Raw genomic sequence first — 27,229 nt, forward strand, 5'->3', positions numbered from 1 at the left:
GGAGGTGATTTTATTATATATTATATTAATTTATTTGAGTCTTTTTATTAGTTTTATTGTTTTAAATGAGGTTTTATATTCTGTAAGCCATGGGCGAATAAGCAGCAATATAAATTCAATAAATAAATAAATATTCGACCATAATCTTACTTTCTACCTTTCAGAAAACGCTGGAATATATTTTCCTGAAGTCAAAAGCAACCCAGGAAAATATATACGGTCTTGTCCTGATTCTGTCAAAAAATGGTTAAGAAGATTGAAGGAGAGTGGAAAGATTCTGCTATTAATTACTAGCTCTCATTCTGACTATTGCAGACTGTTATGCCAGTACACTTTAGGGTAAGTGAACGTTGTGTTACTTCAGTCTTCTTTGTGCCTGCAAGTAGTGTAGCAGTTAAAAACAGTTCGTGATAGTGAAATCTTTCTTCCTGCATGCTCTGTTAGTTATTTGGAGCATTCCTCTAAATCTCTCAACCTGAGTAAAGATGGCTGGAAGCCACCAACAATATTACTTGAGGTTGCTACTTCTCCTTCTTGAGAGAGAGGGTTAGAAACCTATCCAATAAGTCCTTTTATGCCATGTGTATGAAAGAGTTTTAGAATGAGATGATTATTATAAATAGATACCAAGCTCTATTATACCTGAATACTAAATATGAAGTCTGAAACCAAATTGCTTGTTTCTTTCTGTGTAAGTAGAACAAACTCCTCAGAAGGCTTCACAAAACAGTAGCTTGACTTCTGTCATATTAGTGATCTAAGTAATATCCAAGTAATATTACTAGGGACTACTTTGGTAGCTTCCATTGCGATTTCATTGACATTCATGAGCAGATTCAGCAGAAATGTATCAGAATAGAAAGGCCTTATAGAAAGCATTTTGCTTCATTTTTCCACACTTCTGAATTTCTATACACAGAATACTGGAAATCCCCCAAATTCCTTCCAGATGTTTCTTTTTTCTCTCTCTTCTTCTTTTTTTTTTTTTTTTGCAATGATTCTGCAAACACCATATTCCTCATATTGTACAATATTGTCAAGCATCCTCAGGACCAATTAGAAAGTATGAATAACATGGGGGCTCAGATCCTGCATGCAGTCCCTGGTACAAAAAAGGTGGGGGGAGGCGCTGCATTAACATTATTCTTAATTGTACTTTTATTTATTTATTCAATTTGTGTGGCTGGCCTCACCTAAGGAACTCTTTTAAGATCATTTGTAATGCATTTTTTGTGGCTTGTCATTAACATCCCAGAATTATGTATTTTAAGATGGGTAACCACATACAGTTTCTAAGTAAATAATATAAGTATGTGGCCTTGTTATTTGGTTGCTAGCAGCTAATTAATCTAGATTTCTTAGTATGTCATTAACTCCTAATAATAACTCAATAATTCATTGGAAATTGATATTTATAGCAATAGCAGTTAGACTTATATACCGCTTCATAGGGCTTTCAGCCCTCTCTAAGCGGTTTACAGAGTCAGCATATCGCCCCCAACAACAATCCGGGTCCTCATTTTACCCACCTCGGAAGGATGGAAGGCTGAGTCAACCCTGAGCCGGTGGGATTTGAACAGCCGAACTGCAGAACTGCAGTCAGCTGAAGTAGCCTGCAGTGCTGCATTTAACCACTGCGCCACCTTGGCCCATTTATTTCATGTTTTGTTGACTCTTTACTACATTCCTGATGTGTTCCTTCAAAAAGGAGCCACGGTGGTTCAATGGCTTTATGACGCTGGAGATAATCTCTGCTCCAGCAGTTTGAGTCCTTGCACTGTGTGGCAGGGTGAACTTCCATCACTCACTTCAGGGGTTCTGCCCACCTAGCAGTTCGAAAGCATGTTCTATGCGAGTAGATAAATAGGTATCATTTTGATTGAGCAAAAAGCTAGCATTTTGTGTAGCAGTTAGAAATCCTGCTAGCACTGAACTTTCCCAGTTGTGATGCTCATTTACGAGGCAGCGTCAGTGGAGGGAGAAGGGCCTTGGATGATATTGCAGGAAAAGCTGCTCATTTCTTTCTGGCATAAAGCTAGTATGCCTCTCGTGTGGCGCACTGTAGGAAGCATGCAAACATGTACCTAACAGAGCTGCCAATCAAGCAGTGACCTACTACTCTGCATTAGCATTGTAATCTCCTGGCTACTGTAGCAACCATAGGCTAAATTTTTAAAAATCCTTCAAAAGACTTGACTATTTATTAACTGCATGCAGATAACCCATACAAGATATACCTGCATATATCTAGTCTTTAGCTGAATATATTGTCGCAATTTTCATCATGGGAGAACAATAATTGAAATGTTTGTGCTTACTCAGGCAGATGAAAATATCAATTTAATTTGTTCTTGTTGTTGCAGGAATGATTTTGAAGACCTTTTTGACATTATAATCACAAATGCCCTGAAACCTGGTTTCTTTTCCCAGACACCAAATCAAAGACCTTTCCGGACTCTGGGTAAGCTAGAATTAAACATATTAATATGGAAGTTAGCAAAGAAGTTGTAAGCAACTTTACTGGCCATCTGATAGTTGTCCTCCTTTTATTTTATCTTATTCTTTTTCACATTAGAGCTGCCAAAAAATCCTAAAATAACTGGAGAGCATACTATTTCTAGTCTGAGTGGGGAAGACATTTGTTTGGCTTACTGGTTTGTATTAAAATGGGGGGGAGGGGGTAAACCTGCAGTTCCTAAGCCAATAAGTAAACTAAGATGCAGTGAGCCTTTGCTTCTCTGAATTGCATACCAAAATGCCTGAGTTTGGGAAGCAAAGATATAGAAAAGAGAAACATATTCAAACACATATACAGACTTTTCACCAAAATATCTGCCAACAAATGCAGGGGGGAAAAAGATTAAATGAACTTGTGCTTTAAATTCACATATTGAAGAAAGTGAAGCCAAAAAAAAGTGTGTATATATATTTAATCTATCCTGGTTAAGAAACTTCTGATTAGACACACAGGAGTGAAATTCAGCAGGTTCTGACAGGTTCTGGAGAACCGGTAGCAGAAATTTTGAGTAGTTTGAGAAATCGGCAAATACCACCTCCAGCTAGCCCCAGAGGGGGGTGGGCATGGAGATTTTGCAGTATCCTTCCCCTGCCACGCCCACCAAGCCACACCCACAGAATCGGTAGTAAAAATTTGAATTTCACCACTAGACACACAAGATGGCATACATTAGAATTATATAATATTTTTGATGCATGCAAACAAGAACTTAATTCTGTTTATGCCGTTGAAGCAGAATAATGAATCATACAAAGCAGATATTGAGAATGATGTGAAAGACCTGACAGATTAAATTGTTTCATAATAAACAGATAATAAACAATGTAATATTATGGTTCAGACTCAATAAATTTATTTTTGATTTTTCAACCTTACTTAGGCCTCTGTAAATATAAAATATTTTATTTGCATAAACAGAAGTTTAAAAATCCCATCCATATTATATGAATTATTTGAACATCTTTTTGTTGTCACTATAGATCAAATAATTATGGCTAGGAATTTTAGGCAAGTCTTAAATGCTTTATTGAATTGGATTATATCCCACCTAAATCTGATTCTTGCATATGGAAAGCCTAATAAGTTTATATGCTGGAGGTTAAATTTGAGTACATGTGATGACTTTGAAATACTCAGCAATAACTCCTGGTTGCTCCTGGTTAGGTTGTTGGGGTTTTTTTTGGTTTTTTTTTGATACTTTAAAATTTTGTTTCTATTGTTTGTATTCAATTTGCCTTAAAATAAGCTCTGAATAGGAGTTTCAGTCTCGCCTACTGGAAATTTAAATAAAGCATAACAAAGAACAGGGGTCCCGAACCCCTGGACCACAACCCACTACCGGGTTGTCGTCTATTCGCAACTGGGCCGTGCCAGCAGCAGACAAGAGCACACATGCAATTCAACTGGTGCAAGTTGAGCTGCACATGAATGTTCATGTGCACCAGCCCACTCTTGTTTTATTTCTAAGACAGTGGTGTCAAATTTGCAGCGTCTCATTGTCATCACGTGGCATATGGTAACTTTTCCCCCCTTCACTAAACCGGGGGTAGGCATGACCTGCACGTGACGCATAGTGGTGGGTTTCAAAAATTTTTAGAACCTCTTATGTAGGTGTGGCCTGCTTTGTGGGAGTGGCTTGCTGGCCATGTGACCGGGTGGGAGTGGCTTGCCAGCCATGTAACCGGGTGGGAGTGGCTTGCCAGCCATGTGACCGAGTGGGAGTGGCTTGGCTGACATGTAACCGGGTGGGCATGGCCAACTTGTAAAATGTGGTGAAACTCACTTAACAACGCTCTTGTTTAGCAACCAAAATGTTGGTTCAGAAACTCTGGCATTTGAAGCACGCAAGTCTTAAAGCTGTCAAGTTACAAGACCCTTGCACCCCTAACCCTGTAGGAAAAAAAAACCAGGGTGTTCAAACTTGATAGCTTTAAGATTTGTGGACTTCAACTCCCAGAATTCCTCCTCCAGTCATGTTGGCTCAGGAACTCTGGCATTGAAACGTGCAAGTCTTAAAACTGTCAAGTTACAAGACCCTTGCATCCCTAACCCTTTAGAAAAAAAAACCCCAGGGGTGTACAAACTTGACAGCTTTAAGACTTTAAGGTTTAGATAGGACTCTTAGAGGCGGGCGGGGCGATTGTTGAGCCAGCCAATCAGTGAGTGGCAGGCGGGGCAAGCGTGGTGCAGACAGGCGTGGTGCAGACGGGCAGTTCTAAACAGCACGGTAGATTTGTGGAACCTCTTTTATAGAAGAGGATAGAACTGGCAGGAACCCACCCCTGGTGACACATTTGGGCCACTAGTTTGATACCCGTTCTAAGAAATAGGACAGATTTTATATTGACCACAGTTACAGGAAACCTAGGGAGTCCCAAATGCAATGCCTTTACCAGGAATAGAATGCCACATGTTGACTGAACAATATTGTACATTTCTAAGACTGAGTAATGTATCTTAAGATGTTTACATTAAGGTAGTCATGTGGAATATGCTATTTGCATTACCACATTAGAACATTAACAAAAGTAAATTACGTTTTTTTTTCAAGTTTACTTGTTCATAATATAATATGATGTAGATAGATAGATAGATAGATAGATAGATAGATAGATAGATAGATAATATTATATATTATATATAATTGTATGTTATATATATATATACACACAGACACACACATATATATATTGTATATATTATTACCATGGATTAGAGAAGAAACAAAAGTAAACAATATCATCAAAAAAGTAAAAGAATCGTAATGGTAATGGGCTGGTCATATAGCAAGAAGGACTGATTGCAGGTGGACTAAGGCAGTTGTAGAATTGATTCCACTTGATAAAAAGAGTCACAAAAGAAACCTAAAAGAAGACGGAGTGACATCATCAGCAAGTATTGTGGGACCAATTGGCAAAAGAAAGCTCAGGATCGTATTGGTTGGAAACATGTGGAAGAAGTCTTCATGGACAGACAATGGCTAAAATGATGCTGATGCTGATACTGATGATTATATTTATATTATTGTGTTTCCCTGAAAATAAGACAGAGTCTTATTTTCTTTTGACCCCCGAAATAAGCACTTCACCTTATTTTCAGGGAGGTCTTATTATTTTTGAGATGCAGGAGGTGGCGAGCATGCTCACCTCATGGCTGCTGCTGTGTTGCAATATTTTTGGGCAGGGCTTATTTTAGTGCATGCTCTCCAAAGCCTGATTGGGCTTATTATCTGGGGAGGTCTTATTGTAGGGAAACAGGGTAGCAAATCCCTGAATGAAATGCGCAGCATAAAGGAGAGTACCATATACATGCGCTTGCATTGGCAACCTCAAAGGGACAGAAGAAAGTAATTCTAGCTGGATCACTGATCTTTCTACAATTGAAATTCAAGTAAACAAGGGTTAATACAATATTTTTCTTTTTATTCATAAAAAGTCAGTGTGGTATAGTAATTAAAGTGTTGGACTACAACTAGAGACATTCAGGTTCAAGTCCTGCCCTCAACCATGGGAACTTACTGGATGATTTTGGTCTAGTCACTTTACCTCAGTTCAGCATCCCACAGACAGTTGTTTCTAGAAAGAAAAAATGAAGGAAGGAGTTGCCTTGAGGTCCTGGAGAAACAGCTCCATATAAATAACAAAAGATAAAGAGTTTCCTCTTACTTGTAAGAAGGACTGAAATCCAACAGAGACTCCCACTGGAGAAAGGGTGAATAAGTAAACGTTATTCTCTCTGCAGCTTTACGTGCATTTCACACAGTTGTCAGATGACTTTTTAAGTTTTGGAATAATTTCTATGGTAGTGCAAGGGCAGGAATTAGTAAACACCTCCCCCCTCTCTTAACAGGCTCATTCAAGGACAGTATTCTATTAATTGAGCCATAGATGGCAACACAACATACTGTATTTAATACTATACAGTTTTCTACCATATTCTGCCAGCGATTTCTCCATTAAATCTAACTATATCCCCAAAATACCACTCATGCACTCACATGATATAAACAGCTGTGTTTCATATTAAATGTTACATTTGGCATTAGAGCAATAAGAAAGTTATGCAAAATGCACTAAATCGTTATTTCTTCTAAAGGCACAATATTCTTTCTTGAGGACTGAGTACATGTCTAGTTTATTCAACCAAGTGTTCCTAAGATAAATGTTCCATTAAGGACACAAAGGAACTCACTTGAGAAAGCTACAATATCAAAAGTTCCTTATAATCAGGTTATAATCCACATCAATGGAATTCTTAAGCTGTTTTAAGCATAGTTATTTTCTTGTAAATGATTTTTTATCTGACTTGGTACCATCATCAATGCTAGTAAGTATGGGGTTTGTTTCCTGTTATATATAGTAACTTACCCTGCCAGGGGCAGGGCAATAGCCAAAGGAGAAAAAACAGTAGTCATGTACAATAGATAATGTAAGGGTTGTCACAGCTATTATGTATTATGTCAGGTAGAAGACTGGCAGAGTATATTGACGATCACCAATTTGCAGACAGAGTGAAGATTTCTTAATCTCATAACACAGAGACAGACTTGAGCATAGTTTCAGCTCAGAAACTGAGAGCATTCTATACCAAACTAAATCCAAAAAATCACTAAGGAATCCTGGAAGCTTGGCATTTGAACAAATTAGCCCTCAATAGACACACAAACACAAACACAGCATTCAAAATAGGCAATAAAAACACTGAGAGAAATAAGAATACCCATAATACATCCTCTCTAGCATACGCATAAGTTAGGGATTAACATCAGACGAACAAGCAGAAAACAATAACGAATTTAGAAATTTCTAAAGACAAAATCACGCACACACATTGGCAGGGCGAACTATATATAGCAAACCCTAGCACACACAAACGCACTAATTCACTACCACTGATGATAAAAAACCGGCAATAAAATAGCTCAGAGAGCACCAAGAACTCATTTCAACCCCTGTGGGGTATTCTCTTGTATTCCTTTACAACAGTGGTCCGCAACCTTTGCAGCAAGGTGGGGGGAGGAGAATCGGGCCATGCGAGTGGTGGGTCGACATGCATGCGCACATGTGCGCAGTTTGACTTGTGCAAGTAGAGCTGCATGCATGTGCACCGGCCTGCCACTCACATAGCCCGATTCTGAATAGGCCACAGCCTGGTAGTGGGCCACAGCCCGGGGGCTGGGGATCCCAGGATTACAGGGTCCTGATTACTAGTTTTGTGTATTATTTAGAAGCCAGTTTCTTTCTTGCATATAGCCAGCTACTTATTTCTGTTTTCTAGAATAGCCACATTTTTTTCAATTGCATACAAATATAGTTTTACAGTTTTATATAATTTTAGAGAGCCAAGTTGACATTGTCTCCTCCTATATTCAAATCTGTATTACAAGATCATATTTAATTTATCTAGCTTACTTTATAAAATAACTGGGCAAGACAGGAGGTGCAAATCACAATGATATTTGTTCACAATATTGGTTTTGGTTCACAACCTGAGAAAAGTAATTTGCCCCACCACCTCTGAAAAGTATTTGTCCTGAGAATAAAGTTGCTGTTTGTTCTAAAAATTAAAAAATGGTGTTGCATTAACAGAAGCAATGCAATTGAATGAGGTGAAGTAACAGATCTATGGAACTCTGCACTGATTAAACCACACGTGGACTCCAGGCATCAGTTCTAGATCCTACTCTTTAAAAAGGATGTGAAGAGCAAAAGTAGGTTCAGAAGACAGATATTATGACTACCCAGGGCTGGGCATGGAAGCAACACAGCCAGAATGAAGGCTTAACTGCCCTTTATTGCTCCAACTTTCTCAAAAAAGTCTCACCATTCACTGCAAGTCCAAGAGCCAAGCTCTAAACACGCCCCTTCAATAGTTCCTGGCTGCTATTAGTCCAGAGGAGCAGCACAGTTCTGAGAGCGGCCACAGTTCAGGGAACTTGGTCCCAGGGAGTCCTCATCACAGGAAGATTCTTCTCACAGAAGATCACTGGGACTTCAACTAAAAGTTGAAGGAGAATATTAGGAGGCATGTTTTGGTGGTAGGAGCTGGATAATGCCCACCATAGTGGTGGATTTCCCCTCAATAGAGGTTATTTAAGGGAACCTAGATAGTTTACTATTGGAATGATTTAGTGAATGCCACTGAGCTCAATGGGGTATGCTTTAGAGGATTGACTCCCTAATGCTCCAATGTTTGTTTCACTTCTTCTTATAACAATTGTTCATTAGTTTTCATTAAAGAAAAGGCTGCATAAGATCTCATATGCTTTTTAAGGCAAATTTCCCTGACCTTCATATTAATGCCTACATATAAATGCATACATACTCCACGGTCATAGCTGTAGTTCAGAAAATATAAATAAGTTATGTCTTCCTATTATTTTTAAATAACAGTTTTCTTTAGCAATAACCTGGATCATGAGACGAGTGCAGGACTCTTAAATTTTATTTATTTGAGGTACTGTGACAACTTTGGTTCACACAGATTCAAATGCTTCCATGATATGCTGATACTGTCTTCCTGGCATCAATTCTCTTCTCAACTCTCATAACCTCAGAGCTACAATCACAGAGGTAATTGCTGGGCAACTTCGAATAGTTTCTGCTTGTGAAAGTGAATACGCTCTCTTGAACCTTGGAGAGCCATGTAGCTTGTGTTCTGTCCTTTGGAGTACTTGGTGATTTCCCACTGGATTACACCTAAAAGTTGTTTTTCCTCTTTAAATATTTTCAAATGTTTCCACAACAAAGTAGTTTAAATATCTCTGTTTGCAAAACAATGATATTATTTGTACTAATAGAAAAAAGATCTGATCGACGATCCTGAATCAATAAGAGAAATAAATGAAGAAATAATAAGAATAGCACATCTTTGTTTGCTTATTAAAAAAAAGAATGAAGTGAAAGCAGTTTTCTGCTTATATTAAGAACTTGAGATTTGTTGTTATTAGGACTTCCTTTTAATCATTTTATAAAGAACCCCTAAAAAACAGCTGTTTTGTGTGGAACTACTCACTTTTCATGTTATAAAAACTGTTTAAAGTCTTGATCAATTTGAGATGAGTTTTATTCCAGTAAAACCAGCCAACATACTCTGCATATTAGCAGCTTCATTCTTGGGATTCTAGACTGCATGTCCATTTCATGGCTGTAAGATGCATTCAGGCTATGTGAGATACATATAATTAATGTAAGGGTGCAGCATTTGTATCAAAAATGTGCATTTCAAAATATTCTGGGAGCAAAACTTGCAAAAACCTGTTTTAAAATTACAGTGATAAATAAGTGCTTTATTCTGACAGAAAGCAAACAGACTTAGTTCCTCTAGACTTGTTTAAAAATCTGTGTCTTTCTCTTAAACTAGATATCTGTCCTCTCATCCTTCTTAACTGCCTGTGCCTGTCCTATCTGCCCCATATCTAATTTATTTCTCTACATAATGGTTCTATAACATTAATTTCTAACTTTGCTTTAATTTACTTTGATGCAGATATAAACCTCCATCTTATTGTTTTATTAACCTATCCCAGCCCCAGTTTGAATCTTTATACATGCAATTTCCAGGATCCAAAATTAATTTATTGTATAATTTTAAGACCTATTCCTTTAAAGCTTTCTCAAGGAAGTTGTAAATGCTATTGGTGACTCCACCAGAAGATGAAAAACAGTGAAGTGAACTATAATTTGTGGGGCATGTAGGTATCATTTGGTATATTCTCTTTTTTTTTAAAATTAACATTTTCATTGAGTTGTAAAGTATTATAAAATACAAAGTAAATAGAAAAGCACTTAATGTTTAATTCCTTATTTTACTGTCACAGAGAGAGTCGGAAATCAGAGCTTCTTTTTCTTTCTTATTTTTCCCCAACTTGGTATATTCTCAAAAATTAAATTTGTTTAATGTGTCTTTAGTTATTTCAGAGGAGGGCTTTTTATTTCTTGCATTTTCAGTAAAATAGATAAATTTCCTTTATTGTTTCAGAGAATGATGAAGAACAGGAAGCTCTCCCAAACCTGGACAAACCTGGCTGGTATTCCCAAGGTAACTCAACTCATTTATATGAGTTGCTGAAGAAGATGACTGGCAAAGTAGAACCAAAGGTATTTTTAAAAAAACAGAAGTGAAGGCATGAGAGCAGAGCCTCCTCATAAGAAGGCTTTCTCAACATCAACAGTCACGGGTGGTCCTGGCATTACTGCCAGTTCGGTGTGTGCAAAAATTCTGCTCCGCAGGTGTACACATTTGCACAATAATAGGTATGTGCATGCTCAAAGCATTTAAAAATCGTACAATTACAATTGTTCTGCGCATGCTCAGAACTGAAAATCAAGATGGCGGCCCTCTAGGAGAACTGGTTTGGGGCAGTGCAGGCCTTGGTCGCTGCCTGTTCCTGTGACTCAGGCTGCCAAATCACTACCGGTTTGGCTGAATCGGTCTGAACTGGTAGGGACTCACCTCTGAACACAATTTCATCTTATTAGAAACCAATTTTTAGAGATCTAGAAGTAAGCCATAGTAATAACAATTATATAAATATTATCAGCTAACAGGAAATACAAGCAAGCTTCATATTTATTTGTAATATTTAACATAAGATGGCTTAATTTAATGTATGATCACCTTTCAAAGAAATTCCAGTTATGTTTTAATGTATTTTATTCTCAAGTCTGTATCCACTACATTGCAAGTTTAATTAGTCATTATTAACGTATTTTAAGTCAGGGATAATAGAAATTAATTTGGAATTTACTGGTAGATCCTATGTGATTTGTAGATGATCAACAAGGACTCATATGTGCTGAATGTTCAAATGCAGATATTTATTTATTAGATAAAATTGCTGTCTTTCCCTATTTCCAGGTCGTTTACTTTGGTGATAGCATGCACTCAGATATTTTCTCAGCTCATCACTATAGTAACTGGGAGACTGTCCTTATTTTAGAAGAGCTTGGAGGAGATGGTGCTTTGGTACTTACAGAGTCAAGGTCTGAACCCTTGGAGAAGAAAGGAAAGTATGAGGTAAGGATAATCTGGTATAACTCAGCTCCTCCGCCATTATGGGAGGGGTTGGCATAGCATTTTGAAAACCACTACAGGTAGTCCTCAATGTATATCAATTCATTTAGTGACTGTTCAAAGTTACAACACTGAAAAAAGTGACTTGTGACTGTTATTCACCCTTATAATTGGTGCAGGTCACATGGTCAAAATTCAGACTCTTGACAACTGGCTCATATCTATGATGGTTACAGTGCCTATTATTTTTATTGCAGTAAAGATATAAGTGCTTATCAGATATTAGAAGGCTGGAAAACTTCTCGTCTTAATTCTCAGCAGCTTTCAACAGTACTGTGGGACATATAATAGATCATCAGGATGCTGGCAGTTTTAGTTCAGCAAATGTTTAAAAGGCCACAGATTTAGGGTAGCCTTCCCTGAATGGTTTCATATACAGATCTAAGCATTATTTGTGTGCATTAAAAACATAGTTTCAGTAATTAAAATGTTTCCATTGGGTTATGTTTCAGAGCTATTTCCTTCCCTAAAAATAGAAGCAAAATGATCATAGGTGGGCAATAAGAATAAAAGTGATTTCTGACTTCCTGCCAGTTTCCCCATTGAATTTCCTTGTGGGACATTATCAAGGAGGATTAGAAATCTTCCTTCCTTCCTTCCTTCCTTCCTTCCTTCCTTCCTTCCTTCCTTCCTTCCTTCCTTCCTTCCTGTAATGGGTTACAGGTCATGTGATCATCCTTTAGGATTTTCTGATAAGCAAAGTCAAAGGAGAAGCCACATTCACTTACTGCCTCCTCAGCAAATAGACGATAATTGTCTACTTCACAAAGTCATAGAATAAATAAAGAAGTTAAAAAAAACTGGTATACATTATGTGCCCTAAAATAATTAGAATTTTGCTTAACAATTCTCTTGTATTATTTGTCTTTCATGTCATTATAAATGTATTTTGTTCCTTTTATTTTATTCTTGAAGAAGTACATCAAAGTAGGAAGATGAATGAACTGCGTTCAACTACTGCTTCCTTCCTGTGTTTTGCAAAACTAGCAAAGGAAAGAAACATACCCTTACTCTTATTCAAAATAAACACTTGCAACACAGGATAATAAGTATGCTTTATGCTTTTCAGGAAGAATGCCCTGGATGACTCAAAGGCATTTTCTATTGACTTCTATACAAAGTTTACTTTAAGATAATTTTAATCTCCCTGGGTTTAACTGCACAGGAATCAGAGAAAGACATTGTTCTATTCTTTCTGTAAAAAGCAAATTTGTTTCACAAGAGCCAGTTCTTATCACATTAATTTACATTTCACTCAGTAATACTGGTAGTAGTACATTTCACAGATTAATTGTAGGTCTCCCCTCAGTCAAAGATGGATGATTTTCACCCAGTCACTCTCTGACCCCAATTTATCCCACAAAATTATTGGTGCCGGGATAAAATGAAGGGTGACACTGAAGCTATGATCACTGATAAGCTAAATCACCTTGAGCTATGGTCCTTAATCTGTTGTGTGTGGTTCTACAGTTCGTAATTGCATTATTAAATCCATTTTAATGTTTACTTAAAATAGATTCTGTTCCAGTGTTTTGGTTTTGAGTTAGCTAAATTGAAAAATAATGTGCAATAAATTATTATGGTAATCATTATATGGAAGCTCCAGTGCACACAAGTGGAGAGCTCTCATCATTCTGTTGAGTGTCCTCATATCCAAAGACTTTTCATTTCTCTTCAGAGAATAAGCTCAGAGGGCAGGCAACAGAAAACACATGTTAAACAGAAGAAGCAAGAGTACCAGCCCTTTGGCAGGTCAAGAGGTTTGGATTCCATTTCTCTCTTCACAGTATTGTCAGCTGGAACTGGAGAAAAGAGGAGACCCACCAGAGAACATTAAGCCCATGTTGTTGTTGTTGTTAGTTGCGAAGTTGTGTCCGACCCATCGTGACTCCATGGATAACATTCCTCCAGGCCTTCCTGTCCTCTACCATCCTCTGGAGTCCATTTAAGCTCATGCCTACTACTTCAGTGATTACAGATGTCGTAGTCAGTCCAAAAGGATAGCCTGATAGATGGTATCAAAGGCCACTGAGAGATCAAGGAGATTTGTTTGCTTGTTTATTTGTCCATTAAATTTAAAAACAACTCATCTCTTTCATGGAGGGACTCTAGGTAGTGTACAAATAAAATATTAAAAGCATTAAAACTGAATATAAAAATTTAAAATAGAGGCAAGATTGCACGATCCACGTCTTAGCTCTGCTAGATGTCTTGAACAAGTCAGCGGTGTCTGAATTCAAATAACTCATTTTCTATAAATCCCTCTTAATTTGCAACTCAGCCACCTTCTCAACAGCTTTCCCCAGAAAATGGAAAAGGTAGACTTAACAAAAGTGGCCAAAATTTTTATGTCCAACAATGGTGGTTTAGGGAGGAGGTACACAACACTTCCTACCAGATAGGTAGAACCATTTAATCTCCCACAGAAGTAACCACTGCATGGATCCAACCATGTAACCTTCCAGGAGGCCTTGGGTGGCCAGATTAACAAGGATCTACTATAGGAGTTACCAGATGAAATTCTTCCCAGGGAACTAACAAGGCCATGCCTCAGTTCTTCAACCCAATCTGCCTCGAATCCAACTCTGAACAGATGGGAGTTGATTTGATAGATGCCTAAAATATGTTTTTGCAACAGCCCTCTAGTTGTTCTTTCCATCCCTAGCAGGGAACAGTTTGCCTAAAAAAGAGCTGCTGGCTGTATAGACAAAATAACAGCAGACAATTTAATACGTTTTGCACATTGTCACTTTGAAATTCCTAATACATACAGGTCATATAAGAAAAAATGTCACAAGCAGAATTTCTTTAATGCACTGGATTGAATTTCAAAATGTGATCTTTTCTTATGCCTGGGGGAGGCTCTAGAGTTTCTTGACTGATTTTGTTATTGGGACTTTCCTGAGCATTCACCAAGTTTCTTTTTGTGTGCGTAGTGCCTTGAATATTAGAGAGATCCCATTTACATAGAAACCATGTGAAACTATAAGAGCACATATGGATTTTATGTTTACTTTAGTGTTTGTTTATATTCCAGGGACGTCAACCCAAAGCTCTCCATTCCATTTCTAAACAGTGGGGTTCTTTCTTTGTGGATACTATTTCAAGAAAAGAAAACGAAGAGGAAACCTTAGTAAATACATGGTCTTGCAAATCTGTTTATACTTATAGCACAATTACAATCCCAAGCATTGAAGCCATAGCAGGTAAGAATAATAATCCTAAACCAATCCCTGAAATTTTCAAACCATTAATTTTAAAGTCAAATTCATATTAATGTCAGATTAATGTTGATGTTTGGAATTCTAATGCTCTCCCCAGAATCTTTTATGGATTGGCAGCTCCGAGCTTACATTTTAGTAAATATTCATAGGTTTTCATTGTAAATCCCAGAGTAAATTCTACTAAAGCATGGTTTGAGTTTGAGAAAGGAAAAAGAAAACAGTGAAGAGAAATCATTTGTATCTTCATTAAAACATATTGTATTTTTGATTTGCTCGCCACAAGAATGATTCAAATAGCAGAGCCATAAACAAAATATTTTACTTTTTTTGCTAAAAGTAATGCTTTATTATGTAAAACAGCAAGTGATATAGCATTCACAATCTCCATCTCTAATAATTAAGTTTTATTCCATAATCATAAACCATGTATTGACCAGAAGAAGAAATGGATATGGACTAAAATCCTTTGCATATATCTTTGCTACATGTATTGCTCCTTTCCATTTTAGCAGTTATTATTACTATTTACAATAACAACAATAATAGTTGAATAACAAGAGGCTACACAAAGGAGGGCCAACCCATCCCCAGTACTGAATGAGAATAATGCAACAACAAGAGAGCAGTGGCAGAGGCTGAAGGAGATATCGGCAGCCACCATTGTAAGTCCCATGGCTGTAAGAGTTGTGAAAATATTGCTGGTGCACAGCTAGTCCTTGACTTATAACCTGATTTATAGCCTTCCAACAGTCCCTGGAGGTGGAGGTTAAGAAAGACTTCAAAAAAGATGCTTATATTCCATTCTCAAAGTTATGACTAATGCACACGTGTGATCATATTTGGAGTTTTGGCAACAAGCTCATATTTTAAGACTGGTTGCAGCATGTTACTGCAATCTGCAATGGTTTTTGCCCTTTCCCAGTAGAAAAACAGCAAAAAATATCAATTGGATATGCTGGATTTGTTTAACTACCATATGGTCATTTTAATAACCATGTGATTTGTTTAACAATCATAGTGACTCATTTTACATTATAAAAACAGTTATAAAATCAAACCCGGTCACATAGTGACTCAACCTATGACTGTAATTACTTACAAGTCTGAGTTACACTGGGGTCATAAATCAAGGTCTATCTGTAAAAGTCTGGCATTAGTTCATGCTGAACTAATCCCAGAGTGGGGGTGGGAATGGGGGGAGGGTGTTGTCCAATAAGATCAGGTAGACTTTCTAAGTCCTCCTCTCATGGAATATCACCTGCACAAATCTTAAAGGCAGTTTTTTTCACATATGTGTGTGTGTGTGTGTGTGTGTGTGTGTGTGTGTGCGTGTTTTGTATCTGTGCTGATAAATAATATTTATTTGGGCATACCAGGGGTTGTGACACTAAACATAAATGAGGAGATATATATATTATATTATATTATATTATATTATATTATATTATATTATATTATATTATATTATATTATATTATATTATATTATATTATATTATATTATATTATTTATTATATATATATATATATATATATATATATATATATATATATATATATATATATATATATATATATATATATATATATATATAGGAGGAAGGTCACACTTCCACTCTCTGTCTTTGGCTCGTCACAAGAGACCATTCAGATAGAAACCCAATATTTTTTACTGTTGCCTTTTTGTTACATTTGTTATATTTATGCTGATAAATAAATAAAGGGAGACTAGTATAGATCTATTTCAAGCTATTTAGCTCTCATCAGCTAGCCATACCCTATGTTGGGAATCGAACCTGTGCTCTATTGCCTCTCAGGCAGATGTGTTAACCATTGAGCTACACAGCTCGATTCCTTATCAGCCAGCCAGGGTGAGAGGTATATATTTAAAGTCACAACCCCTGGTATGCCCAAATATGGGAGGAAGGTCACACTTCCATTCTCTGTCTTCGGCTCGTCACAAGAGACCATTCAGACAGAAACCCAATATTTTTTACTGTTGCCTTTTTGTTACATTTGTTATATTTATGCTGATAAATAAATAAAGGGAGACTAGTATAGATCTATTTCAAGCTATTTAGCTCTCATCAGCTAGCCATACCCTATGTTGGGAATCGAACCTGTGCTCTATTGCCTCTCAGGCAGATGTGTTAACCATTGAGCTACACAGCTCGATTCCTTATCAGCCAGCCAGGGTGAGAGGTATATATTTAAAGTCACAACCCCATTTATCCTCATTTATGGAATAGGCTGTATACGCTGCTCAGCATATCAAATTATCAGGTTTTTCCTAATGATCTGGTAGGCAATTTGACCAAGACTTAGTCCCTGCCTAGAATGGGAATTCACAATAAGGATTACATCATGGTAATAAGAGGAAGCAAAATATAACTGTTTCTTGGCCTGCAGTACTGCAGGCCACTTCAGCTGACTGTTATCTGCAGTTCAGCAGTTCAAATCTCACCGGCTCAAGGTTGACTCATCCTTCCATCCTTCCGAGGTGGGTGAAATGAGGACCCAGACTGTGGGGGCAATATGCTGACTCTGTAAACCGCTTAGAGAGGGCTGAAAGCCCTATGAAGCAGTATATAAGTCTAACTGCTATTGCTATTGCTATTTCTTCATGTCTGCTATCAGCCACTTAGGACCCCTCTTTAAGGTGACCTGCTCCTTGCTGGGGAAGGATACACACCATCTGCAGGGCCATTGTCAAGAATATTCTAGGCAACTGACAGATAAAGTTACTCTTGGAGTTGCATTTTGACTGGGTTAGTCCTGTCAAGTTGAAAGAAGCATGGCTAACTGGGAAGAGTGACTATGATTCCTGAAAAAACAGGATCATCAGGAAGTGGCATACTGTAGTACGGTAGGTAGATAGGTAGGATGGGGGGGAGGGGAGGTAGGAAGGAAGGAAGGAGTATGCTTCCCTTTTCAAGAACCCAATGGACCCAACCATTCAGCATAATGTTTAGCCAATATCCAATCTTCCCTGCTTGGGGAAAATTGTTGAAGAAAAGTAGTCAATCTGCAGCTTCAAACAAACTTGGGTAGTGCCTTATCTGGCATCCTTCCATAAAATTCTCTCTGTGTGTATGTTGTATATGTGTCTTGTTTGTATGAGTATCAGAGAGAGAGAGGTTCCCAATATGTTATGTGTTTATCAGCAAATAGAGGGGGGGGGGGAATGACCAAAGAAATGAAATAATTTCTATTGATTCATTTTCTGTGTCTTGTATCATTGACGCGGATGATTAGAGATATCACCAACCTCCTTTGGAATTAAGATCTATCTTGCAAAATAAAAATGTTATTTATTGTTAAAAAGATAAAATGCAAGTATTCCTTTTCAATTGTGTTGTGTTAAACATACAGTATCAAAGACAGAAAGAGTTATTCCAATTACATGTCCAGACTTAGCAGGATCTTCCATACAAATATAAAAGATAGTATAAATTTCTGGCCAGACACAAGTTAATGTTTGCCCCTATATTATGAAAACTCTAATGTAAAGTGATTCCAAGTAGCATTTATTTTACTGCACAAAAGAAATTAAACGTAACGTCACACAATATTTCTAGCCACACTTTTTGGCCTACCCTTTCAAAAAGAACAAGTTTTAGGAAATCTCACTTTGTACATGGCCCAAGGCATATAATTGTTCCTCCTACAGATAGATGTAGGTTGGGGAAATCTGCCTGCAAGGATGTATACTAGAAATGTCTGTGCTTGTCTCAAAAGAAAGCCTGGCAAAGCAATCTTGTAAAAATAGGTTCACAATACAGAGTTTGATTGTTGTACTTAATGTTTAATTCATAAATTCTGAGAGCCATCATGACTCACATAGGTTTTCAATCAAATAGGTTTAGCAAATAAAGGAAGGTGCAGTCTGAAACAATGGCGAACACCCTCAATGCACTACAGTTCTCATAAAGCTGAACCAGCTTCTTTGCTAGCCATGGTATATAATCTAGAACATCTGGTGTTGCGCAATACAAAAGTACACATGCAATGTTATCAATTTAGTTTTATTGATAAGAATTTAGACTGTTAAGAACAGGAATTAGCACTCCCACGTAGAGCATCATTATGTCAGGTGATCCCCAAAGGCCATCTAAAGCAGCAGCCTACATTATTTCCAGCTCAGCAGACCAGCTTGGGGGGCGGGGGGGTAGTTTTGTGCACACACCGCTTTCAGAAATGCAGTTTCGCTCACTCACCCACCGCTTCCACAGCCCGGTTTCAAATGGACTACATTCCAGCAGTAGGCCGCAGACGGCGGTTGGGGATCCCTGGTCTAAAAAATGACTTCTTTATTGATTGGGAAGAGCAAAAGGAAAAAGCCTTACGTTTAAGTCCAGAAGCACAGAGCTATCTAAGGGATTTTCTTTTTGTACAGTGCTATGGACACGTTTTATTTTCTCCATACTTCTCTGTGATAAAAACATTAACCTTCCTGAGTAATACTGGTGAGCATTCCATACAATAAGTCAGTTCCTAAAGTGGCTAAATCTGTAGAAAATCACAGTTAGCAGCCGAGCCTATGTGAAGCCTGACTCTGTTTCAGTATTTTGCATGATCTTAAATTGTGGTGTTCAAATTGTTAAAACACCCTGGTGTGTTCAGGCATGCATTATGATTGGAGGCGGGGGGCGGGGGAGATCAAAAAGGACTTGGAATTTTTGCAGCGGGGAGCCTCATTTGGATCTTCTGAATATAGGATCGGATGTCTCTCAATCATAACAAAATTCTGAAAATAAGGAAGTACACAAAAATAAAGCATTTCTTGTTCATTCTTATGAGGAAGTGATGAAGTTCGGCAGAACTTCTTTATCATAAAATTAGGGGGAGGGAAGAGGAGCTGCAAGGCAATAAAGCTTCAAAAAGAATTGTGTGTGGCCTATGAAGGCACATTAATATTTAGTGAGCAAAAAAATTTCCATGCAAAAACATTTCAGCATTATTCTGTAACAAGTTGATATGTAAAAAGAGACAATCCTCTGTTGTCAAATTCCCCGTTACCTGTTTCCATGCAGCTTTCTGAAGTTCTTGCCACAACTGACCTGTAATTCTTACTGGTTTATGTCATAGCATTGATGATGTTACCTAGTTTGGGTAATAAAATGTCTACAAGAAAATAACCAAGCTCAGAAGGCATCAAGGATCCCTCATTTTAACCCTGAGCTACAAATATTCTCTTTTGTTGTTTATTGTCACTTGGCAACTCTATCCATTCTTTTAATTTTATATATTTTTATTATATAAATTATTCTGAACTTTAAAAGATCTAGATGCAACTGGTGTTCAGTTGCAGGCTAATTTGTTGTAAATAATATATATATAAATAAAATTGATATACAGTATATCAATTTTTAATTATCAAAATAATTTAGAAGGTTTCATGAATAACAACAACCATGGGTGCCTTAGATTAATGATATACTTTTTATTGTAAGAAAAGAATCTCCAAAGTTGTAGGTATAATATGATTATGAGAAACATAATATTGCTCTTTTAAAATTAGGATTAAATAATTAATGCAAAGTATTATATATAATCCAAAATTATTTTTCTTGGATATGCTAGCAAGTATATTATTTATTGTTATGGTTCATCCTTGCCTGCATAAATGATGCAATGTTTAATTTGTCACTAAATGATACATATTTCAAATTATCTATAATCACCTTTTGCTTTATTTTAAACAATGATATTCACAGAAGGAAAAGCAAAACATTCATTTTTATATGCTCAGGCATGAAAACTCTAAACCAGGGGTGTTAAACTGATGGCCCACGGGCTGGTTGCATCACGTGCAGACCATGTCCACCCCAGCTCTGTGAAGGGGGAAAATGTGGCAAAATGTCACATGGCAGCAACATGATGCCGCGAGTTTGACACCCATGCTCTAAACCCAAAACTTATAAGTTTGGGGTCAGATTAAATTGTTGTTGCACTATTAAGCAAACAAATTAAAAAGCTTAAGAAACAAATGTATTTTTCTTCGGAGCTCCTGGGATTGTTTAGATGTGACACAAGTATAATTCCTAATCATATATGTTTGTTTCAGATTTACCACTGGATTATCAATTTGCTAGATTTTCTTCAAATAGTTCAATAACTACTGGTTACTATCCCAAACCTCCGAAGTCGTTATCAGCTGGTGAGCGAATGGCAACCAAATAAAATATCTTTAAAGAAAAGCAAATCTGAATCTTCATCATGCTTAAGCAAAAATATTGGAAGCTACTGAGAATCATGCAAATTAACTACTATATAAATTCAAAAGACATTTTGGAAAGGACCTAACCAGGTTGAAGAAAAAGAAGCTTCCTATTTTCCTATTGATTGTGATACATCAATCCACTGTCTAAAATGGTTTTTTTTCATTCTGTGTTCCAAAGATTTGCTGCAGACTTACATTCATATACTGGGTACCTTTTCCAGTTCATACATTACATGACCACCTTGTATCCATAATAACACAAGGGGAGCATGTGCTGTTAACCATGAGCAATATTCTATGATAAGAAAGCTTTGTACATATTCAATCCTGGGGTGAGGTCCAATTCCTTCATTCTTCATACTGAAAAAAGTGGTATATATGTGTGACTAAGTCTGATAGATTTAGGATTTTGAGGATTATGCAGAAAGTGCTGAATGCACAATGAGCAAGAATAATAATTAGCCTTTCATTTCAAAGTCTGATTAAATTTTGTAGCGTGAAATATATTTTTAATCTGAATTAGAATCAAAACCTGTCAAATTAAATGAATCGACTTTTAGAAAATCTCTTGTGAGAAATATATTATTAACCTGTTTCCTGTTCAGGGAAAATATAACATAAAATTTTATATTTAAGAAGATTAAGATGCTGAACACTGTTTTGCTGCTACACATTTACCTAAAAACTGCCTTCACCATTGGTATTGAAAAAAAGCACATATCTTACATCCCCTTTTATGAGTTTACTTCCAGGATGGTATCTTCCTTTTTTACATCATCATTCTTTTGTATAAAAGGAAATCTGTAACTATTTAGAAGGATGGCCTGGAATTCGAATTTGTAAGAAAGAAATAGTATGTTGGGATTATGAAATTATTCTGAGTTTTTTAAGATTCAAAAATTAGTGTTTGCATTATTCTGATACATGAATGTGCTTGTCTATTCAGAAGAGATTGCATTTCAAACCAGTTGAGTTTAGTTTCTCATAAGTAGACATAGGATTGCAATGAAGACTGCAATTTTATGAGCATGTAGGAATAAATGTTAGAATGTACTTCTAAGTAAATAAATATAGGATTATACCATAATCTAGCCAATGTTTATGTCCATTCGTGTTTTCTCAGTAAGACAAATGTCGGTACGTTGGATTACATTAAACTTTTCTTGCATGTGGACTACTCCCTCAGAAAGGGTGATCTGTTAGGATAAATCACAGTTCAAGGATCTGGTAGTATAAACTTGAAATGTCATTATTTTTGAAGCCTTCCGTCTGCTTTGGCAGTTCTCATCTGTATGAAGTTGAAAATAAAGTTTATTTATTCTTGAGTGGCTCTGGATTCTGTTACTTATAGAAGAAAAAGAAGAATCTGCTATGTGGAATGCAATAAGAGCCGAGGTGGCGCAGTGGTTAGGGTGCAGTACTGCAGGCCACTTCATCTGACTGTGATCTGCAGTTCAGGCTCAAGGTCGACTCAGCCTTCCATCCTTCCGAGGTGGGTGAAATGAGTACCCAGACTGGGGGGTCAAGTTGCTGACTCAATTTGCTAAAAAAAAAATTTGTAAACCGCTTAGAGAGGGCTGAAAGCCCTATTAAGCAGTATAGATGTCTAATAAATAAATAAAATATTATAATTAATGACACTGATATATTGTTAAACATTGATAGGTGCCTATGAGGTATTTTTAAAAAATTACAAATTCATGACTTTTTTTTTTCCATTTTAAGGACCTGTTATGGTCAGAAAGAGAAGGAATTAATGAAAAGTTAAACCATCATCATACAGTGGAACCAGTCCATATCTCCCTCTTTTTAATTCATTGGAGGGGGGGGATATTGAAAAATAAAACCACTTATATCTTGAATCTCTGCCATTTTATTCTCCACTCAACTCATCTGACATTTAAGCATTCTGGCAAGCTATATAATTTACTGAAGACTGCCAAATTAAGTAACTATATAGGATGATGTAGTCAAATAAGGTTCCCCTTAATGCAGTGGTGAAATTCATTTTTTTTTTACTACCGGTTCTGTGGGTGTGGCAGGGGAAGGATACTGCAAAATCTCCATTCCCACCCACTCGGGCGGCAGCAAGAGGTGGTATTTGCTGGTTCTCCGAACTACTCAAAATTTACGCTACCGGTTCTCCAGAACCTGATGAATTTTACCCCTGCCTTAATGGATATATTTTCCTCCAAGACAGAAAACACAGCTCGGCTACAAACATTCATGGTATCTTTTTCTGGAACAATGAAACCATTAGACCCAAATAAAATTGGAATTTGTAAGGAAAAACTAACAGGCAGTTCCTAGAATATTTTTCCAGCTTTTTTTTTTTACAAGCAGTCCAGAATGGTTCCAGCATGCCTAGAATACATGGCGAAGCTATAGATGGACATCTACTTAAAATTATATGAATATTTCATAGGGTTAATTTGGTTTTTGACATGTGCTTTAGTATAAAACCATAGAGGTTTTTTTGAAGAACTGGTCAACAGATGTTATTCATAGAGACAAACTTCTGAAGTTCTTTCAGTGCTCTAACAAAAGCATTTTCAATGGAATCAGGATAAATCCCTTTCTTTCCCTAGTCTGAGTTCAAACATGGGTCTCCCAACCCAACAAGTGAATTTCACATACTTGTCACTGGAAAGATGAAAACCAGACTAACCACTTCTAAACATTTTAATGTTTAAGTTGCTTGACCAAATTAAAGGCTAGAACACCCAAAATGACCATTATGCAACAGGGATATAAAAACCAGTGCCATTCATGATTCCAATCTCTGTTAAACCAGACAACTCTTGAGTTTGGATAGTCAATCCAAAACACTTCATTTAAACATTGTGATTTGGGAAAATAAGTCAAGATTGAATTTATCTATTTAGTCAGGGAAGTCATCTGTTTCAAAGTCTTTTGCACGTGTATGCATACGTGTTTAAATAAATAATCCAGTTGTGCAAAGATAAACAAATAGAGGGACTTCATTTATAAAACAGATTTTAAAACTAATTTTAAGCAGGAAATTAAGTGATGTTACCGTTGGTTTGAAACACGTTAATTTGATAGTTTTTATTCCCTCACTTAATGCGAATGAATATACCACTGGGGCATCTCTATTAGAATGAAAACCAGAGTTCGACATGATTAAAAGATTTTGTGAAGCCAAAATGGATTTGGAGAATTATTTTACAACGTTCAGTCTAATGATAGAGTAACAATTAACTTTGAATAACAAGCATATTAGAATCATGCTACTATAATTAGTGATGTGTAGTTTGAGTGCCATTCACATGGCTACATTCTGGAATAGAAACATAATGACAATGTGTGTATAATGGCTAAGAGGCTAAGAGGTAAAAGTCCACTCTTCAATAGGGAAACTCTTTGAGTGATTATGGGTCTCTCTCTCTCTCCCTCCCTCCCTCCCTCCCTCTCCCCCCACCTAACTCACAAGGTTACAGCTTTGGAGATAAAATAAAAGGTAGTCCCCATGTCTTGAGTTCTTGGAGAGTGATAGGATAGAAGTCAAATAAATACATGACATATAAGTGAATTATATTTATCAGAAATTTACAAAGCCAAGAAGCCTCTTTGCATGGTGTAGGGTTGTGCATTCACTTTCTCCTGTTATATATCTTAGGTGTCATGAGAAAAGTAGCTTCCCATTCAAAAAAGGACAAAAAATGAAGTTACACAAATGCAGGAATGTACATAAATAGAGCTAACATAGGCAGTAGTACTTTTTTTTTGAGGAAATATTAATTGACAGGCATACAGTAAGTTAAAATGAGATTACTTCCTTTCCAGATATATAGATCTGGATTGAAGCCATGGTTGAAATGAATAATTTTAATTAGTCTCCAAACAACAGGAAGGCCTACAGTGCCAAATCTGAAAGTATATTAGCAATAGTTAGACTTATATACCGCTTCATAGGGCTTTCAGCCCTCTCTAAGCGGTTTACAGAGTCAGCATATTGCCCCCAACAACAATCCGGGTCCTCAAGCTGGATGCAAGCTGTTCCACTGATTAATTGTTCTAACTGTCAGGAAATTTCTCCTCAGTTCTAAGTTGCTTCTCTCCCTGATTAGTTTCCACCCATTGCTTCTGTGTTGGCAATGTGTTGGCTTTTTTGGCAGCTGCTGCACACTGCTGGCTCATATTTAAATAGTTGACTCCAAGATCCTTCTCACAGTTACTACTATTGAGCAAGGTACCACCTATACTGTACCTGTGCATTTCGTTTTTCCTGCCTAAATGTAGAACCTTACTCTTTTCACCATTGAATTTCATTTTATTAGATAGTGCCCAATGTTCAAGTTTGTCAAAATCCTTCTGTATCTTTAGTCTATCTTTTGGAGTGTTGGCTATTCCTGCCAGCTTGGTGTCATCTGCAAATTTGATGAGTTCCCCATTTATTCCTTCATACAAATCATTGATGAAGATGTTGAAGAGTATTATGTTGTAGTGTAAGTACTGGGAGTACTTACACTACAACATACCCCTGTGTATTCAGCAGACAGATCTGTAAAGGGTTTCTTAGAGCATTCAGATGGATATGCTGAATATGCTCTTAAGATGTTAGCATAAAAAATATATTTCACTATAAATTCAGACTAACAAATCACATGCTATAATGTATTTTGTTAATATTATAAATGTAATATTGTGCAATTTAATGTAATAATATAATATAATATAATATAATATAATATAATATAATAATATAATATAATATAATATAATATAATATAATATAATATAATATAATATAATATAATATAATATAATATAATATAATATAATATAATATAATATAATATAATATAATATAATATAATATAATATAATATAGATGCTAGGCTTGTCAGCTACCAAGTTGACAGCCAGGGTTTGAGACCCAAGCACTGTGCAATAGTGTGAGTTCCTGCCCACTTAGCAGTTTGAAAGCATGCAAATTAGAGTAGATATATAGGTACCACTTCAGCAAGGAGGTTACTGCATTCCATATTTTTATGCTGGCCACATGATGATGAAAGCATCTCTCAGACAATGCAGGCTCCCTCAGCTGAAATTTAGAGAAGAGCACCACTCTCTTGAGTCAGTCAAGACCAGATAACCTTTGGTAATATTTTATGCCCAAACCAATAAACCATACTGTGGTTTAATATGATGGTAAGGGAATCAATGGGTTCCTACAACATATCAAATAACAGTCATCTATATAAAAAGATGGCCAGGAGCCACTTCCATAGCAGCTATGCAGAAGAAAATATTGTGTGCATAAAAATTCATCTGCCTATTTCAAAGATGTCTAGCAATCGTAGCAAAAGCACAATTTTCCTTCATTTCTCCTTTTTAAATAATGGGACAGATTGCTTCAAGTGTCAGTAGTGTGTGTGTGGGGGGGTGGGATGTGTGAAATCCCAACAACATTCCAGAACATTCCTTTATCAAAGGCAATGCAAAAGAACATGTAAACAATTTATCAGTTTCAAAAATGTTCATGGGTAAGCTAAAGACCCATGTTTAATCTACTATATTCTTTGGTAATGGTAACAGAAAAACTGATTTTAAAATGTGTAATATTTAATATTTATTTTAACTATATTATCTCTTTAATTCTAAAGTCAAATGCTTTAAAACACTAAGTAAAACTATTAGGGCTATGGAAAAAATAAAGGCCTACACTTTCAATAAAGATAACTTTATTGGTTGAATGATGAACAGCAGCTCTACCACCAACCTGAAACTTTACAGCTACAGATAGATCAGAATTACAATCAGAAAATATTGTTGACAGAGGATGATATTGTTTAAAAAATTCAAGCCAAATGTTTACTTAGATTCATGACTCATTCTTATGTCACAAAGATTTTGTTTTTAGTAGAGAACAAAATCCACTTCTACACACTCAATAAATGTACACTGCAATTTCCAAAAAGCATGCCTACATTGAGATGAAATAAGAGACACAAGAAATCTTTTCTTTCAGCATTTTCAGTCTTTTGATCACTTAAAACTAAGAGACCAAAGTGAGTTATTTCAGAAGATTAAGATTCTTTATAAACTACATGTTGATTATTGAATTTTATTCAAAAATGATACTATACAGTTCCGATGGTAAATTATTACAAACTGTACTCTAGGCAGTTTCAATAATAAATGTAGCTTGTCTTATCAGCAGCTA

General features: G+C 36.4%; 1 protein-coding gene across 1 annotated transcript in view; it reads left to right on the plus strand.

Moving 5' to 3' along the window:
- The window catches only part of NT5DC1 (5'-nucleotidase domain containing 1), an 87,786-nt gene extending 66,315 nt beyond the window's left edge, over positions 1 to 21,471 (plus strand). Inside the window, exons 7-12 of the mRNA XM_032216599.1 lie at positions 165 to 339; positions 2,364 to 2,461; positions 10,499 to 10,617; positions 11,378 to 11,536; positions 14,631 to 14,799; positions 20,884 to 21,471. Coding sequence (XP_032072490.1) covers positions 165 to 339; positions 2,364 to 2,461; positions 10,499 to 10,617; positions 11,378 to 11,536; positions 14,631 to 14,799; positions 20,884 to 20,999 — 836 coding nt within the window. The 3' untranslated portion in view covers positions 21,000 to 21,471. The remainder of the gene's footprint in view (positions 1 to 164; positions 340 to 2,363; positions 2,462 to 10,498; positions 10,618 to 11,377; positions 11,537 to 14,630; positions 14,800 to 20,883) is intronic.
- The last annotated feature ends 5,758 nt before the right edge of the window (positions 21,472 to 27,229 follow it).

Source organism: Thamnophis elegans, chromosome 4, assembly GCF_009769535.1.
Source record: "Thamnophis elegans isolate rThaEle1 chromosome 4, rThaEle1.pri, whole genome shotgun sequence".
Lineage (NCBI taxonomy): Eukaryota > Metazoa > Chordata > Lepidosauria > Squamata > Colubridae > Thamnophis > Thamnophis elegans.